The sequence below is a fragment of the Telmatherina bonti genome, assembly GCF_933228915.1.
Source record: "Telmatherina bonti genome assembly, chromosome: 10".
Lineage (NCBI taxonomy): Eukaryota > Metazoa > Chordata > Actinopteri > Atheriniformes > Telmatherinidae > Telmatherina > Telmatherina bonti.
This window is the reverse complement of record NC_136628.1, coordinates 22,137,479-22,156,096: the sequence shown is the minus strand read 5'-3', so window position 1 is coordinate 22,156,096 and position 18,618 is coordinate 22,137,479. Positions and strand designations below refer to the sequence as shown.

Here is an 18,618-nt window from a genome sequence, read left to right as displayed (position 1 = left end):
AATTTTTAGAATATTCAATATAATCATATAATTATGATTATATATTATTTTATATAGTATTGTTTTTCTATTAATGCATGCGTGAAAGGGTAAAGTAGCTGATTTTTTGGGGGACCAGTCTCAGCAGTCAAATGTAGGACAACTTAATCCAAATCCAGGAAAGACAAGAGCTAATTTTACTTTAAAGGCTCTTCGAGACACAGCTTAGACAAAAAGAAACCAGACATTCCTGTGTTTGAAGCTCATCAATCGCTAGCAGCAGGAGAGAAAAGCTGAAGTCAAGCCCCCTTTAGTCTGAAGTGTTCAAAGAGAGCAAAGAGTTCAAACACCTCACAGGTAAAGGTCACAAATAGCATACAGAGTCAAAACCAGATGTAACTGTTCCTGCCCCATTCCCTTGCCCCTTTTCCATTTTGACACACACAATAAGCACAACGAAATGAACATCAAAGTCTCCCAATCTTTTGCCTCTCAAGTTTGTCATCTTTAATCCTGTTTTGGGCTCTCTGAGCTTCAGCAGTTCAGCACCAGGGAAAAGAACATTCTGCTACAGGCATCACTTTGAAAACTTCTAGTCCTCTGTTCTGTGCTGGCAGGTATTTGTGTACTTTGTGAGTTTGGGACATAGTGTGTTTACAGGTTTACAGGTGTGATATTTAGAATGTGGTAAAAAAAAATGTAGAGACACAGATTGTAATAAATTGGAACGTATCTGCACATTAATGCCTAAAACTTGCATTAGTGAATATGTCTTAAAAACAAAGAGATAGATGAATAAACCAGTCAAAAGTTTGGACATACCTCCCAATACATCCAATGGGAAAGTGTGTCAAACTTTTGACTAGTAGCCTATTACTTAGCTTATTTCTTTGCGCTGGAAAAACTTACAGCTGGCAGAACTGTAGAGCTGTAAAATCTGACTTGCAGGATTTTTGTTTTATTAATTCGTGATGCCAATATTTTTGTCTTCATTTCTTTTGAAGGTTAATTGATGCTCAGACACATGTTTGACTTTTTTTTTCTCTTAATTCAATCTTTATACTCAGCAAAGAAAGACATTTTTGCAGGGAGTGAGCAAAGACAAAGCAATTGTCAACATCCGAATGATTTTTACTGGCTAGAGAGTGCTCAGAAAAGAAACAGGATGCAAGATGGATGCAGATTAGGAGGTGCCAATGTGCCAAATTTCAGAAAAATTATGTCAAAAACCATGTTGCTTAAATTCAGATAATTTATGGTTTGGACACATAAAGGATATGTATATCACATTTTCATATTTTTGTTTTTATCATAACTCCAGTTTAGAACACACATTTCTTGTGATGTCTGATTTGTAAAAAAAAAAAAGAAAAAAAAAGTTCCATGTATTAAATGTATCACATAATGAAAAGAAAACTATTTACTTGTGAAAGTTGTCCTTATAAGCCTTGGGTTAAAACAGGATCAATGCAACTGCTTCATGTTCAAAATAAGCTAAAACTGACACATGTTGTCAGTTGCTGCACAATTTACTGACTTAAACTTTTAGAGATTTTTAAAGAATTATCAACCTAAATATAGACATCACTGATCAAATGTCAAAATCAGTGTTTATACAGAAGACAGATATGATTAACTTTTCTAACTACATTTTGCACAACCTCTTTCTTCAACATATTGCTCTTCTTTCTTGAGCAGATTCTTGTGCCCCTACTTCACACATCTGAAAAACTGTTGCCCCGACAACACCATACAGTTCATATTTATTCCACCAATAAGAAACATATTAGAGGAGTGAAAAAATGAGGCATGAGGGAAAAGACTGATGACATAACGAGGGGCCTGATGTGCGTGAGCTGAGAGTGGAGGTGCTTACGTCAACTGTAACTGGGAGAGCAAGAGCAAGTGTTTCCTATGTAGGTCACATTGAATACACATGCAGCTACCACAAAATTCAGCCAACTATTTGAGCGGCCTGCCAAGCTGTGCGGAAATCACAACTGTGAAGTCTTCCAGGTTGCTACCGTGACTGTAAAATAAAAAACTATCCACACAGTTCAGCAGCGAATCAAGTATTCGGTTATCTCTGTGAATACTGACAGAATCTGCAGCAAAGACCTAGTTAGCAGCTTGCTGAATTACTGATGAGTCTGGGGAATGACATCATGTGCTCCTGTGTTTTTCCTTTTTCTATTTTTTTACATAAATTTAGGAAAAGATCAGCTCAGCAGGGAAGTTTTGTGACTCAAAGCCCCCTTTGAATCAGTGAATCACATGTTTACAGTAAGTTTTTCTTTTTGGTGTTGTTTTTTGTTTTAAAATAAACATTGTCAAACATTTTCACGACAGATTTCTGCCTTTTTATGTGTAGTATTACACCAACCATTTTATCATCTCTCACCTGTTTTAAATCACCATAGTTTTGACCTTTGGAGATCCGTTCAGTCATTAACAACTAACCAGTGTTGATCTGCTAGAGACATAGAACTCCTTCTCCACTTGCAGATAGTGGTGACACATACATAAGCACAATTAAACTCAGATCAAGTGAAACTTGTCTACTCAAAAATATGCCTAAATGATCACTTAACAATTTTTCCGGCTTTTCTGGTCACTAGAATTGCCTCTAACAATGCGTAGCATCTGCAGGACTGCAAATCTTATGTCTTATGTGAGGCGGAGCCCACCAGAAAAAGTATAGGGAACTATAAAAATATTGGAGTAGGCTGGTTATGCAAACTACATGAGGGGAATACTGTACATACATAGAAACAAACAAACAAAAAAAAAAAAATAGAGGACCTTTTTTAACAGTATTACAATACTGTGGTCATAATTTGGTGATGAATTTGGTGTTTGTGTAAAAGGAACAGGAGCAATCCTAGATATATAGATGAACCAAATTTCACTTTAGATTAGGAGAGTGTCATCTTTCTGGACTCACAGTGTGCTGTTCTACAGGGGTCACTCTGTGTGCTGTCAGCAGAGTGGGATGACGAGACGGAGGAGACACTGGAGCTCCTGACGAAGCCAAATGCTGCCAGGCGGCCTGCGGGGAGACGACTGGAACTGAAGCCTGGGGGTCGCAGGCCTGACTGGCTTGCTTTGGGAAGCAGAGACCTGGAGGCTGTGGTCTGAGCCTGAGCTGATGCTGCTGAAGAAGGAGGAGCTGGAGCTTGATGGCTGAAAATCTGCTCATCTGTTAGTAAAACCCCACACACACACATGCACAAACACACACACACACACACAGACACACACAAGAACACTGTAAAAGATCCAAAGTCTTAGTAGTAATGCAAAAGATCTAACATGGCTAAGGTGTTCATTGTTCATGCCATCACTCCTCATCCTATACTCTCAGAGGGCTCTCTGTAATGATGAATCCAATTGCCATAGCAAACAAATAAAATAACTCCGATCCAGTAAACAGCTGTGTTTGGCTCTGGTTGTGCTCACAGACTGGGCTAATGGCCTTCTGCTTCTCAAATAGAATCATAACATTCAATATAGCATTGACAGCTAGATATATTTTTGTAATACTCTACGCGCAATGCATTTTTTCTACCCTTAAATGACTGGTCTTGGTCTTGTAATGCTGGACCACAGCTGAAGCAAGGAGTAAGGTGAACTGGACTACAATGTTGAAATAAAAGGTGCCATGAATGAGAAAAGAAAATGGAAAAAAAAAAAAAAAAAAGTAAATCAGCGAATCAAGTCTGGAGTGAAAAAGTAATCATAGCTCCATAATGGCAGCTATTGTCAGAGAGCAGTGGATGGCAATCCTACGACTCTGTAATCTATTGTTTCCAACCAGAGAAATGGATGAACTGTGCAGGCATGAACAACCAAACCAAAGCTGCACACGTACACACACAGTATGTAGTGGGCAAATCCCCAGACCTTGCACAAAAGCCCCATCTTGGCAACCCCAACTTGCAGTACTAGGTTGCGATCCTGGGTAGAAGAAGAGCATTATCCCCTGCTGGCTACAGAGATAAGGTAGGCAGCCCTTCTTTCCTTTCCATTTAGCACAGCTGTGTGCTTGACTGCATGTTATGGGGTAACCACCACATCAGGAAAAAAAAGAACATTTGAGAGGGAGTAACCAAAGGAAAAAGTGGGACAGAATGAAAAAGAAAAACCTCCAGTGCAGCTTCTCTCAAGCATCACCAGAGCTGCTGCTCACACTTTTCTCTCCTCCATCTCCAATATCTGCCTCTGTGCCATACGGTTTGTTTATGAGACGGTAGCTTGTTCCTCTTGAGTGAAAATGTCAGGATCATTAAGGATGAATATCCTCATTTCCATCCTGCCCTTCCCACCCTCATTTCTTACTCCATTCATCACCACTGAGAGACAGGCGAGAGGAGTAGACCTAACAAATGTCCATAGCCTACAAATCATTATAGGCTCCTACTAAATGAAACCAAATGGAAACAGAAATATTGAATATTCAAAAGGACATCCACTGTTCAGTTTTTGGATCTTAAATTTTGGTAAACTCTTTCTCTTTAATTCTTTCAATTTCCATTTGTCAAGTTTTTATTGCTACGAACAACCGCTAGCTTTAGGAGAAAGCAAGGCCTATCTCACTTCAGAGTAATTATGTAAAGTGGGCCTGGAAAAGTCAATAGGACATGTAGCTGGGATAAGGACTAATGATTTTAATCACAGCTCAAGGTGAGTCGTGACAGCCTGCATAGATTTCCACCACAAGGCCTGAAAATTGCATGTTATTAAGTGTAATAGTTGAGTGCAATGCAATCATTGCAGCACTGCTGGAGCAAAGCATGTGCTTCTCTGCTATGAAAGGTAGATAAGGGCATTAACATGTTGTAATAGTTTCTTTTATATATCTGTCTTGCCACATAAATTGGTGATCCCCATTAAAACAACAGTAAAGAACTGGAAATCATCAGTGCAATGAGGAGTAGGTCCAGTGGTTTGACAGCTACAGCCAAATAGCCAAACAATGTAATTACTGTGATGTGCTTGTGAAACAGAATTTCACATTTCTTAAAGGCTAAAAAAAAAAATCAGGAATTGCACCAATCAACAGAAAAAAAAACCTTTAAGTTTCATATTATGGCTCAGGTTTATTCAGAAGATTAGATATGAACAATAACATCAAATGGCTAAAAAAAAAAAAAAAAAAAAAAAAGCACTTGAGAGAGCCAACGCTCCCTTACAGCTCATTTCCAACGATATTGTGAAAAATCCTGAATAAAAATTTCTTCCAGATCATCCCTAAAATTTAAAGGATTCAGTCAGACTCAGACTCATTCTGAGAAAAAAAAAATCACAAACATCTACTCAGTAGTTTAGAGTAAAGTTGCTAATAAACAGACTGAAAGAAAAACAGAACATCCTTGATGAAGGTAATAAATCCCTCAAATACACAATAGTAAACAAAAATGTACATAATACTGACCAATGATACACACAGTATTTCAGCTAGTGATCAGCAATGCAGTGTACATGAGGCAAATATGATTCCAAGGGGAAGATACTGACATTACTTAAGTGTTAATTGCTTTGCACTTCAAAGCTTATGGAGTTCCCAGAGGGGAAAGCAGCACAGAGACACCATGTATGTGTTAGTTAGGATTCTGATAAGGAAGCCAGACCCAGCATGGCAGTGCTATCAGTTCTATATATGTGGTTTCGTATATATATAGATTAGTGCACATGTGTACATGTCTGTAGTTCTGCTGTGTGTCCAGGTTATCGTACTCGGGGGTGAAGCAGATCAAATATTCAAGGAAGTGATGAATGGCACAGCCTTCCAGCAGTGATGAGAAAACGTAATATTTCAATATTTCATTGACAGCTGAGCTGTGGCGTAAATTCGACTTCAGCAGTCTGAGGTGCTATGTGAATTAGAAATTTGCTGAGGAGAAAATGTGAGGGATCTATTATTTATATATTTTGGTTTGTAGATTGCAGCCTTCTGGAGCAGAATAAGTCCCCTCAGAGTATCCTTTGCTGCCTTCCAATCAGATCTGCCAAAATTAATCTCAGAGAATGGATTTTAATGAGCTGCTTTCATCTTGGGCCAAGCTAACGGGGGATTAGGTCTCACAACTGTTCATTGCTGCACGGGAAAGGAAAGACAAGGCAACACTCTAGTTCGTCAGATGTTGGGTTGAAGAAATTAAATCTGACACATACCATAGTTCAAAAGAGGCCATATCCTTTTGGCATTCCCAGTGCAAACATGTAAACCTGTTCAAACACATAACATGAGGAAAAATTTAAGATACCTGTGGTGTCTTGGCCTCTATGGCTTGTGGCTGGGCTGACAGGGTGCACTGGCTGGCTGAAGACCAGTGTTGACCTCTGTCCTTGACCGGGCCTTTTGCCCTTGGCTGAGCCTGCAGTCGTCCTAGTAACAGCTCCCAGGCCCAGACGAAGACCTCTGCCTGAGCGGAGGAGACTGCCACTCCCCCCAGTCTGTGCAGCTGTTCTGCTCTGCAATGCATCTTCAGGAGAGCTGCCTTTCAAACTGATCGATCTTCCCACCTAAGAAATTAGAATCAATTAACAGATTATAGATTCAAATAATAGATTCAAAACATCCTGTTAAATTTTTTCTCATGCATACACATTTTTGTAAAGTTAGGTTGAGCAGAAACTACACACATCTTCTTGAACTTTTTTATATTAAATTATTATTAAATTGTGCACAATGCCACCTATAATGTAATAAAAAACACTACTTTTTTTCTTGGTATTCTTTTCTGTTTTGGTTTTTTGTTTACTTCCAAAAGATAACCCTTCATAAACAGATTATCTCATCTCAAATATAACATTTCTGTGTTTTATGGCATGAATAGAAGCAATACACCATTGTAAAGGGTACAGGTTACAAAGCACTTCAATACTGACAGCCTGCATGGTCAAAAGTAGGAGAAACTAATATACTGAATCATAAAGTATCAACAGAAGAGCTTTAACCTGGTGCTTAATGACACATGATATAACACACAATAAACATATTCTGTTTATTGACCAAGAAAACAAGATGTTCACATGATGGTCTATTGGATTCCACTGAACCATTTGCTGACTAACAATTAACAAAAGAAATATCAAGCAGAATGCATGCTTGAATAGATTAAAAACCTAATATCATATGCTGACAGAAATGTCTGTGGATTATACTCACTTCTGTTGGTTCCCCATAGAAATCCTCTGCTTTGCCTCCCAGTTTTGGGGGTGCTGTGTGGCTGTGTGAATAGGCAGGAGGGATTGTGTTTGTGTGTCCAGGAGCCCTTATGACCCTGCTCTGCATTCCTGGTGGGAAATTGTTTCCTTGCATCTCTTGCCGGTATTTGTCATAAAGCAGATTAGAGGCACTGAGTACTGGTACTCCTCTGATTTCTGCATCAGGGTTGGTACCATCTTTAGATGCATCTTTGCAGGAGGAGGGTGTTTGGTTGTGGGCGTGTGTTGAAAGCCTTGATGGAAGAGAGGAAACCTGATAAGGCCCATCAGCTGCCTGGGGCTTAAACTGGGGATTCTTACGGACGTAGGTAATGATTTTTGGGCGAACTCCTTTAGGTTTAAGTTTAGGCGATGGGGAGCTCTCTTTGGGGTATGAATTGGGGGAGCTCTGCTGGTTGTTAAGAGGCGCTTTAGGGATTCCACTTGTGCTTACATTAGTTTTGACTGGAACTCTCAAGCAACTGTTGCCATAGCCCTGAGCTGATGTTGGTATGGCAGAGTTGCATCCAGATGGGATGTATCGTGTCACCCCAGAGACATTCCTGGAGACAAAATACATGGAGGCCTGCCTGTGTGGTGATCCCTGGGGTGTCCTGAGAGGGGAGTGAGGAGGAGTGGATGACCTGGATTCAACCCCAGTTCTGTTGGGACTAGAGCAATTTCTTCGGTAAGTGAGCTGCGTCTGGGGTCTCTTCTCTAGAGTGGTATTGTTTGGGGGACCATTTCTTTGCTGTGCAGTTATAGTTGGCTGTTTTTCCATCAGTGGCACCTCCCTCTGGGATGTCTGGTCGGTGTGTCTGACCTGGGAGACTCCAACTGTGTTGTACAGGTGGGAGAAATCTGATGGTTCCCGTAAAGATGATTTAATAAATTTTCTGTTTGCTCCATTATTTTGTGACTCTTGAGAGAGATTGTGGGATGAGGGTAGGGGTGTCTCCGTTTGCTTAGCTTTGGACTCTATCAAGCTTCTTTCTCTCATTTCTGTCTGGCAGAGGGGTCTGACAAGCTGTTGCCTTCGAGGTGGCAGCATCCTCTCCTCAAATCCAGCCTTTCTTCGTTGCCCCAGAATTCCATCAGAAGACAGTCCATTTCTATGACTCTTCTCTAGTCTCTGATCTTGGCTGCAGTATTGAGGACAGTCATGTCTCACTTGTGGGTTCATGGATGGGAAGTTCTGCCTGGCATTTACAGGAGCTGTTTTTCTGCTGGACTGAACCGAGGTAGTGTTGTTGACATGGGGATATGGATTTGCCATAGAACTGGACAGACATATGAAAGATGCGTCTCCACTAGTGTCCAGAGCACTGGAAAGGCTTCCACTGAGAGAAACAGTCGACAGACTGGAGACAAACACATTGGTCTCAGACTTGGACTCTTTTAGACCTCCTTTCTGCCTTTCCCTGGTTGACCTGGTGTTCCTTTTTTCTACTAAAGCAGTCACACATGTATCTAGATCTTCAGTGCTGTGACAGGCAACCCGTCTTTCTTTGCCCCTCTGCACTCTGCTCTCCACTTTGTTGCTATCATTGTCATTTCTCCTCAGGACAATCGAAGCAGAGCTGGCAGTTGAACTTGAGGATATAGACATAGCACCCTCATCCTTTCCATCTCTCATACTTCCTCCATCATCTTCCTCCTCCTCATCCCTATTTCCCAAGAATGTATGAATCTCCTGACTCTCCAAAAACTCAAATTCTCTGATTTCAGACTCAATGCATTGCTGCTCTGAGCCCCAGATCACTAACTTGTCTGGGGATTCAGTCTGACAGACCAGTGGAGGTATGGAGCTTGTGTTGTAGCCTGTGTCCTCAACTAAGCCTCTTTCTGCTTGACGAGTGACTGACGTTAACTGATTAGCATTGGTATCGCCAGATGGAGGAAACGGGATTCCAGTCTTCTCCCCTCTGTCAACATTGACCCTCATTTCCTGAAAACCAGTTGGGATGCTCATGTCTGACTTTTTTATGCACAGTCAGATACTGTTGCCATTCATGGAGTTTCAAAATTTACTTTCCTCTTTGCCCTTCTCCTTAGGGTCTGTGATGAAGGCCCTTAAGCTGGATTATCCAGGAACGTAGTATCATCTCATGAATTTTTTTTTTTTCTTTGCCTCACCACTTTTCTTGCATTTACTGTGGTTCAACCAAGCTGGATTTGATGGATTTTCAGCAAGATGGATGTTTGTTCAATCTGAAACGAAAAACAAAAATGGAAACTGTAAGAAAGAGCCACATGCATCACTACAAAGAAAACATTTGAAAATCCTGCTTCTTTTTACCCTCACAAAGCCATTCAAGATCATTTGTGTTCTGTCTGGTCTGAATGGCATCCATTTGTAAAAATTTGCTGTGTGCAGCTCACCATCTTGTGCTCTCATTGGGATGACTCACGTCAGGGAACAATCATTTTAAGACAAGACTGCTCGACATAAGATAACAAAATGCTGCAAGAAATTACCATAGTGCTACCTTGTTGCTATTTTTGATGTATCCCTCATGAACACATGTTAATAAAATTTCAATTAGAAATGAAATCAAATGTAAATCCTAAAATAAAAAGTGAATAATAACTGCATACAGTCAAGACATAATTATATTTATACTAAAACCAGCAGCAAACAGTACGAAAAATAATAACAACAAATAAGGTTCCTTGATTATAAGCGTAAAAGAAAAGAAGTATGAGGAATAGAGGACTACTCAAGCAACCAAGTGTTTACGTTTACTGTAAGTGAAGGAATCACCCAGGGTGTCTAATGAAGGCAGACAAACAAGATGGGACTGGTGAGAAGTGTTTTGTAATTGGCTTTTTCCCCACAGAGACATAGTTGAACAGAAGGCTGGATGAGCAAAAAAAAGCTTCTTTCAAACATGTTTTAAATGCAGTCTCTCTAGTGTTATGAAAATCATTCAAATTATAGGCTAGATTTATTAGAAACAAGGAGTCAAAACACTATCTCAGGAGATTAATCTATACTGAAAGGAATCCGCAGTACATAACAACAATAAAATCTGCTTCATTTAAAACTAACTTTCCACTCCAGAATGAGGCAGAAAACATTTGTGTCAGTCCGAACAGATAGCTTGTCAATATCACCAGAGGTGCTATAACCTGATGTGCACTGTGGGATTGTGGGGAAGGTGATGGGCAATGTGACATCATAGTTAAAGAAGGATGCCTTTGTCTGAATGTTTGCTCATCTCCTCTTCACTTTGAGATAAGTGCTGTAGCACAGTCACACACACACACACACACACACACACACACACACACACACACACACACACACACACACACACACACACACACACACACACACACACACACACATACATGTCAAAGAAACATTAAGAACATTCTTTTTCATCTTTGCTGGTTAGAATACCTTATATGTTTTGGGGCTATGTGTTGGATTTTTGAAAGCAATGGGACTGTATGAAAATATGAACCATCAAAAATGTTTCTGCATTTCGTCATTGGATATGATTGGATGATATGAGGGCAACATGCGGAGGCGGGCTATTCAGAAGTGCTAATGTGTTCTGAAGGGGTTAAAGTAATATAAAGGGAACACATAAAGCTTGTAAATATGTATAAATACCAGTTTTTGTTTTGCTATTGGACATTAAATGATGATTGACACAATGAAAAAGAAAAATCAAAACAGAAGGAAGTTCAATCTTTCAAAGTTGCCATATTGAGACTGAATCCAGACATTTTCAAAGGCTGTATAAACTAACATTACTGCATACGTTGGTCAGAACTGCCATTATACTGTAAAATATCTGTCCTCAAGCAGTACGCAGAATATTTAAATTGTTTCCAAAGTTCAAATAGATCTCCCACCCTCTAATTATATTTGCAGCCAGGGTGTCTGTTCTCATTAGCTGGTGGCTTCTTCATGTGTCTGGTGGCAGCCGTTGCAGTGAACTCCCTGCTAATATGGCAGCTCTCATTGCCAGTAGCTTATTTAATACTGCTTGAAATGTGATTTGAACTTTCTCCAAATCCAGTGGAAGTAGAAATATTTGAATGTAGTTTTTATTTCCTGAGGGCTTATAGCTGTGGGTAGCTCACTGAACTGATTGTGGTAAAAGAAAAGACACATCAGTTTAATGATTGCTGTTATGAACCCAAAGAAATTAAATATTTAGTATATATTGTAGAGAGTATATAGTGTAGATTACTGTAATATGTATACATAATTGTTTATCATAACAGTTACTTTTCTGTTTAGATGCAAAGATAATTGAGAGATGAGAAAATGTATAATGTTTGAGAAACACACAAACAACATGTGCAGCAATCCACCTACTGTGTGTCCCACTTTAACTGTGTGTACACTGCTGAGATTACCCTTAGACTGGTGCACACAACCAAATAATTAGCTGGAAATTCAAAGCATTGGGAAAGGAGAGGTTTGGGAGGAGGAGAAACAGTGGGAGAGTGGGAGAATTCTCTGAGAGGACACGGTGGCAGATCGATTACGGCACTGATGTACTACCAAGTCTTGTGCTGATGACAGCAATCTTGGGAGGCGCTAAGCTTGGTCACAGTGCCTGAACCAGAATAAGCTCCATTTCAACCAACAGTGAAGCTGACAAAATCAATTTGGTACAATCGCTAACATAAGAGGATGAAGAAGACAATAAATTGTCTGACCATTTTAATACAATTAGTTTTATTTACTAACGACAAAGGAATTAAGAAAAAATAAAAACACTCTATGGGCTTGCTCTTTTTCCATTTGGTGACATTGTCTATGATGCTATAATTAAAGAAAATCACTTAAAAACAAGGACTTTGGAGAATGAGGCTTCTTTTTTTCAACTAGCAAACGTGGCTAAAAAAAATGTTACCAAGGCATCATCATTTACAGGATCCCTTGGAATTCATGCCTTTTGGCATTTTAGATGTTAGGTTTTATCATTAATTTTAGGCTATTATCCCGAACCAATATCTTTTTAATTCAGTTTAAACTAAATAAATTTAGCTTTATTTGTGTAACAGCAATTCATAACAAAGTCATCTCAAGGTTCAAACCAGTTCATTGTGATCCAATCAATATTCCCACAAACCAATTCATGACAAATAGAAGCCTAGCTCTTCCTTGGCTTTGCAAAATAGTTCTTTTTATTATGTTTTTTTAATTATTAAATGTTTTAATTCTGTTTCTATTTTAGTGTGGGTTTTTTTTTTAAATTCATTTTTATTGTATTTTCTAATGTGTTGGGATCTATTCTGAAATATTATGACATTTCTCATTTTTTCATTGTCGTTTACCTGCTTTATAAAAAATTAAAACAGTCCAGTGTCTGTAATCATGGCACATTGCCATTCGCTTGGGACTGGAGCACACACATCTTGACCCCCGTGTCTCCCATTAGGGAAGCTGGTCAAGGACTGTGGCGCGCTGAAGGTCAGTTTCATATTTTCACAGTCACAACTCAGGCATATATTCTGCTGTGCATCACTTTTATATGTGAACTCACTTACTGACAAACATTGATAAAAAAATAAGCTTGCACAAGGAGATGCACTGCATAAAAAGGTACACACATACACCACTTGAGAGACAATGCAATCATATCCTCGCAAATGAACCCACATACACACTCATACTGAGGCGACGAAAACAAAAAGCAGGGCAAAATGAGTGAATAACTTCTGGATTGGACAATTTATGATTTCAAGCAGCTGTTAACCTACAGGGCATCATTTAATCATAGAGAGCTTCTCATAGAAAGTGGAAAATGATGAGTTGAAAACAAGTCAAGATGGGAATCTCAAAGAAAATTGAGGTGGAAATTATAACAGAACTGAGAAAAGAGAGAGACCTTCTTAATCTTGATTTATTTCTCTGAAGTAAGGACTCAGTCTGTGTGGGAGAGAGACTGAGACACAGGCGTGGGAGGGATGAGACGGGCGCATGGATACAGAAACTAAAAGAGTTGTTGCAGATTTCTAATAAAGCAGATGGAGGGGAATACTTTAATGTGAACCTCCTTTATGATCCTGTTTCTTGACTAACTGTTCTAAGCTCAAGAGAGAAAAGTGAAACAATTATTGTAAATCCCCAACCAGAAACAACAGTTATGAATTGTTCTGACTAATGAAACTGGAAATGTTTACTTCCATTTCATAAATGTATGCCCTCAAGACAGACATGAATAAATTTCAAGGAGCAATACTAAAATCTAAGTGGTCCGATGGTGTATCTAAATCTTATTTGTTGAGTCAGTAACAAAAGAAAACGATGTGAATACTTAAGTTATTCCTTTTAGTCTGTAGGATTTGACATTTAACATTACAAATTAACAGAAGTGATTTCCAAAGGACTTTGCAACAAAATCTTCTTTAGTATTTGAAAGGAACGGAGGAAAGGAGGAACTAAAACGCATTTTCCGATGTTATTATGTTGCTGAAGTTTTTATTTTAAAATAGAAATGCATACCCCATGACACAACAAAGAGAGTTCCCTGCACAAACACACACTCATGCTTTTCCTCTGTGTCTTTGTTGTTAGTCCAGCAGCACATGTGGCTTTTACAGAAGCCATTTGTCTTTGGCACTTTGCTTTATTCTTCTCCTCCCCCACTAGAGAGCAGACAGGTTTTACAGCTCTGTGGTCCCAGAGGACACCAGCAACATGTACACATAGACATGCTTCTCCCTTGTCCCATCTCTCTCATCCACACTTAAAGATGAGAATTCCTCTACTAAAATAGACACAAAAGACATCGTGCAGAGCAGTGATCAGTGCATGACCAAAACTCATGAATGTCTCTGCAGGATATTATTAGATTTACAACCTGTTTTGTAAAGTGCATTGTAGCAGTTTTCTTTAAAGTGGAAACTCTGCCTTTCATGCTGTGTCTTTTCATGTACCTGATAAATCTGACTTTCCCCTTGTGTGTTCTGTGTGTGAATGTGAACATACACAAACTCAGCTAGCAAGTAAAAACTTAAGAGGACATTTTATTTAGAAATAAGCTAAGCTTCAGTCCTCCAGCTCGACTCCTCACACTTCTGTTAGTAACACAACACAGACAGAAATAGCAGAGAAATAAGCTAAAAGCTTGCTTTTCACAACACACAAGACACAATAGACGCCCTGCAGACAGAATCTCACCAGATGATTCACTGTTGTGTTGCTGAGTGTTTGTATGGTTAAATAAAGCTGTAAATCATGCTCAGCAAAGGCATTACCATTCCACACAGTGGTGAAGCAATCAGGGCTGCAAAACACCTAGAAACAGTTCTTACAGCTGCTTCATTGTTGATTCACACTAATTTTCTATTTCTGCATCTCCGACTGCATCTTGCAAGGCTAATCACATAAGCTTCGTTCCTTCAGTGATTCCTATCTGTTTTTTTTCTTTCTCAATATTTTCTTTTGTTAATTCCTCCTCACTGCTCCATCCTTTCATTACCTCCATCTTGATAATACAGTGTTTATAAGAGCAGGGTGAGGTAATCAATCTCATTTCCATCCTCATAGGTGGCACATCAGCACACCACAGCTGCCCAAATAATCCCCTTTGGCTCCCCCTCTCCTTCTCTGTCTCAATGCCCTCCCACACATACACCCACACACACACACACCAGTACACACCTTTTGCACCCCAGAAGGAGTCCTTCCATATCACAGGGGGAATTGTAACAGGATTTTTGCAGGATCTTGGGCCAGAGTGGGGGGTCATACTAACTGAATAAGAGGAGTGCAGAAATCAGATCATCTGCAATAAAAACGGATTTATTCGCTTATTGTGTGCAGCCATGCTGTGTTTGCTACCTGCTATGAAACTGGCAAAAATAAAGAATCCCCATATGCCAGTAATGGGATTTTACCAGACCAAGCAAAATAAAGTGTGGCCGAACACGGTCGCACGTTTACATGCTCGTCCATTCGACCATTTGCGTTCATTTAATTCACACAGCTGACCTGCTAAATATCAGGAAAAGCATCACTAACACACCTCAAAATCACTGAAGCACTTGCTGGCTTAATGCCGAGCCTTGTGTGTTTGCAAAAAGTGAAGCGAATAGTAACAGGAGCATTTCGTCCACTTAAACTCAGGCAGCGGATATCACTGCAGAAGTGCAGATGAATAGAAACCCCTTCTTACTGAGAGAAAATGTGGCTTGCAAAACAGGTCTGTAGCACACAAGCAGCTCTAAATGATCAAATCTACATCTCTTTAATTGCTTTTTTCCCCCTTCTCGTCCCCCTCTTTTTTTTTTTTTTCAGTCATTCTTATGCTTTGGGCAATTACAGGGAATTAATCTGCTCTTTATCAGATGGGCTCTGCTTCATTGTCTGGTTGTTTTATGCAGCTTGTAAGAATGGAAAATGTGTGAAAAGACAGAGAAATAGGAATGAGATATTAAAATAGGGACAACTATTAAAGCAGAACAAAGAGGAATTGGTAGAGTGACCAGCGTCAGTGGAAATAATCTGATTCGTCTGGTCTGGAGGAGAGAATTATGAAGAGAGGGTCTGCAGTTTGAAGACAGGCTCACACACATCAAAACGGGTGGCATGAAGGAAATGAAAGAAGAGGGTCTCTGTCCAGGCTGGTTGCTGGTAGCACCGCATTGTTATTAGCAAAGCCCCTCCACCCACTACCCTAATGCCTGTCGCAGAGAGAAAATGTTAACTCTTGCATGGCTGGTTGGTGAAACTGTTTGAGGTGGGACAAAGAAAAGAGGAGTTCATTTCACATGCAGGGCAGTGCAGACAAAAAAAAAAAAAAGAGAGAGAGAGAGAGAGAGAGAGAGAGAGAGAGAGATTCTGAATGGGACTGTGAAGAAGTTGCCTCAAGCTTCCTCAGACACAGAGTCAGACATAAAGCTGGAAAGGTGAGATAGTCCAGACAAAGAAAACCAGAGCGCAACTTACACAGGCTGAGTCACCTCTGTTTATTTAAAGAAAACACGGAAATGCTGCAGCAGAGAGCAAGAAGGGGTTGGAAGGGAAAGGGGGTGTGAAGGATTCTAGTTATAGTAATGTGTAAATGTGAATGTGTAACGCGCAAACCACTGGGGGGTGGGGGAGGGATAACAACCAAAAGGATCAGTGAGAGGTGAGTGATGAATCGAGAGAGATTAAGGTTTTGTACAAGGCAAAAAAAAAAAAAAAAAGTGTAATATGTTTAACTGTAAAAACTGCCATGCTGTGGGCAGAGATGAGAAAATGCCGGACAGGGCAACAAACTCCTTTGGGATGAAGATGCACGCTGCTATTCCAATAAAGGAGTAAGGAATCTATTTTTGGACAAGACTTTAAAAAGTACAAGAGTGTACACTCTGGAGAAGCAGCATTAAATATTAATAAAGCAGACTTTACTAAAGTTAACACTCGTAAAACACTTCTGCCTTTGTTAAAACATCGTTGATCTGAGAGATGTAGTTACATAGAACTTTTTAGGTAAAAAGATTTGCTTATAAGGGTCTAAATATTTCAAATGTACAAAAGTACAATTGTGTTCAGAAAAAAGGAGCACTTCCCTGGAGCGAATTTTCCACATTCAACAAAAGCTTCCACATAGATTCACAAAAATAAAATATGCTGACACCCCACAGGATAGGGACATGTGTGAATTTAAGTGTGTGTGTGTGTATGTCATCAAGGGGGGGGCGTGCCTCTCTATTCGCCATCCGATATCTTGCCCATGACTGCAGGGGAGGAGCTACAACGGGCTCATTGCCACCTTCCAGACAAAAGAAGTGTGAATTATAAAATGCATATATTCATGTGTGTTGATCCTTTTTCACCTACATTTAGCATGTTGAGCGAAGAGGTTTTTTTTCCCAACTATCTCATAATTTATCACAACAAAAAGTTATCAAAAATAACTGCAGTATCTTAGTCCGACTGTCCTACTCTCTGTTTCATTAAAAACATCAACAGAAGCTAAATATTATCATCTTAATCAAACCTTAGTAACACAACATACAACTGAGAGACATACTGACACACTTTCCCTTCAACTTCTCCATCTTTTCTTCCTTTTGACCTTCTCTCTGCATTCTCCTCTGTTCTGTCCTATAAAATGGCCTTGAAGGTTGCACCACTTCGCTACTCTCATGTGACTTACCTGTAGAAATGCACGCACACATACAGTATACCTCCCCTCGAAACTGATCACGGCAACAAAACAAAGACACACACACACACAGACACATGCTGCAGTCAGTGGTTTTCCTGGCAGAGATCTGCTGAATTGATCGCTGCTCAGACCCAGCTGAGGTCAGATGTAATGAATCAATCACACATGCATCAGCATCTAGAACAGCAACTACAGCAGACAGCATACAGTTGAAAGGCCACGGGGATCTGCTGCCACGCTTTGATGCAGTGACAACCTCCACATTAACGAGACTGGAAGGGATTGGCAAGATTTAACAAAATGGACTGGAAGATCCATAAATGGGCAATATCACTGATACTGGGATCAATACTGACAGCAAACAATTTGAATAAATACTAAGAACTTCCCTCACATGTTTTATGTAGAGCATCTCAGCAGAGCAGTACAGAGACGAGGAAAATGTCAACTCTGCGCAGTTGGAAAGATAAAAGGATATCTGAAACAAGTGCTACAACTGCGATCAAGCTGCCTAAAAAAAATGGAAGTTTCACACGGACAAAGATGAGATAACTGCCACAGTCTCAAGGACAACCTGACCACCAGACACCAATCACTCCAGATGAGAAATAGGATGATATGAAAGAGAATCAACCTTTCTGCAATCCCTCCTTTCCAGCTATCAATCTCATGGCTTCTAAGCAACATAGTCATGAAAATGAAAATAAAAGAAATACTGCAAAACAGTCATAAATACATTCAGAAATTCATTCACTTTGCCTAGGATTCATATTGCCTAGAATTGCACAAAAGGAGCCAGCAGATACACACACACACACACACACACACACACACACACACACACACAGACGCGCGCGCAAGGGTCTAAATGAGTGTGTTCACCAATCTCATTCATGCGCTCATTGATAATAATGTCTAGGATTATGGATAGGAATAAATATCTTTCAATTAAGTAGAATATACTGAGCTTTAGTCCATCTTAAAACCAATTTCACAAGAATATGTTTCGATATAAGCCAGCATGACAAAGTAATCCAAGAAAAATAATTACTGCTCAACCACTATTAAAAACTTAAACAATATGTATCTGCTTAATTCCAATTCAGAATCATATAAAGGTTTCGGTGGTAACAAGAAAATGCAGCAGATATTCATCAGTAACGCTGGCCTAAAAGTCTTTTTCTTAATATAGATCAAGACTGGAGTCTAAAAGTCTAAAAGCCTAAAATCTATATGCTTGATTGGTAGCAACACACAGACATTAGACAGACAAACAGACTTGACCTCCTCCATCCAT

General features: G+C 39.7%; 1 protein-coding gene across 1 annotated transcript in view; it reads right to left on the bottom strand.

Moving 5' to 3' along the window:
• mtus2a (microtubule associated tumor suppressor candidate 2a) overlaps positions 1-9,160 on the bottom strand; it is a gene marked incomplete at both ends in the record, with an annotated part of 28,684 nt that extends 19,524 nt beyond the window's left edge. Inside the window, 3 exons of the mRNA XM_079247399.1 lie at positions 2,924-3,178; positions 6,246-6,504; positions 7,151-9,160. Of these exons, the coding sequence (XP_079103525.1) occupies positions 2,924-3,178; positions 6,246-6,504; positions 7,151-9,160 (2,524 nt within the window). The remainder of the gene's footprint in view (positions 1-2,923; positions 3,179-6,245; positions 6,505-7,150) is intronic.
• Positions 9,161-18,618: the final 9,458 nt, after the last annotated feature.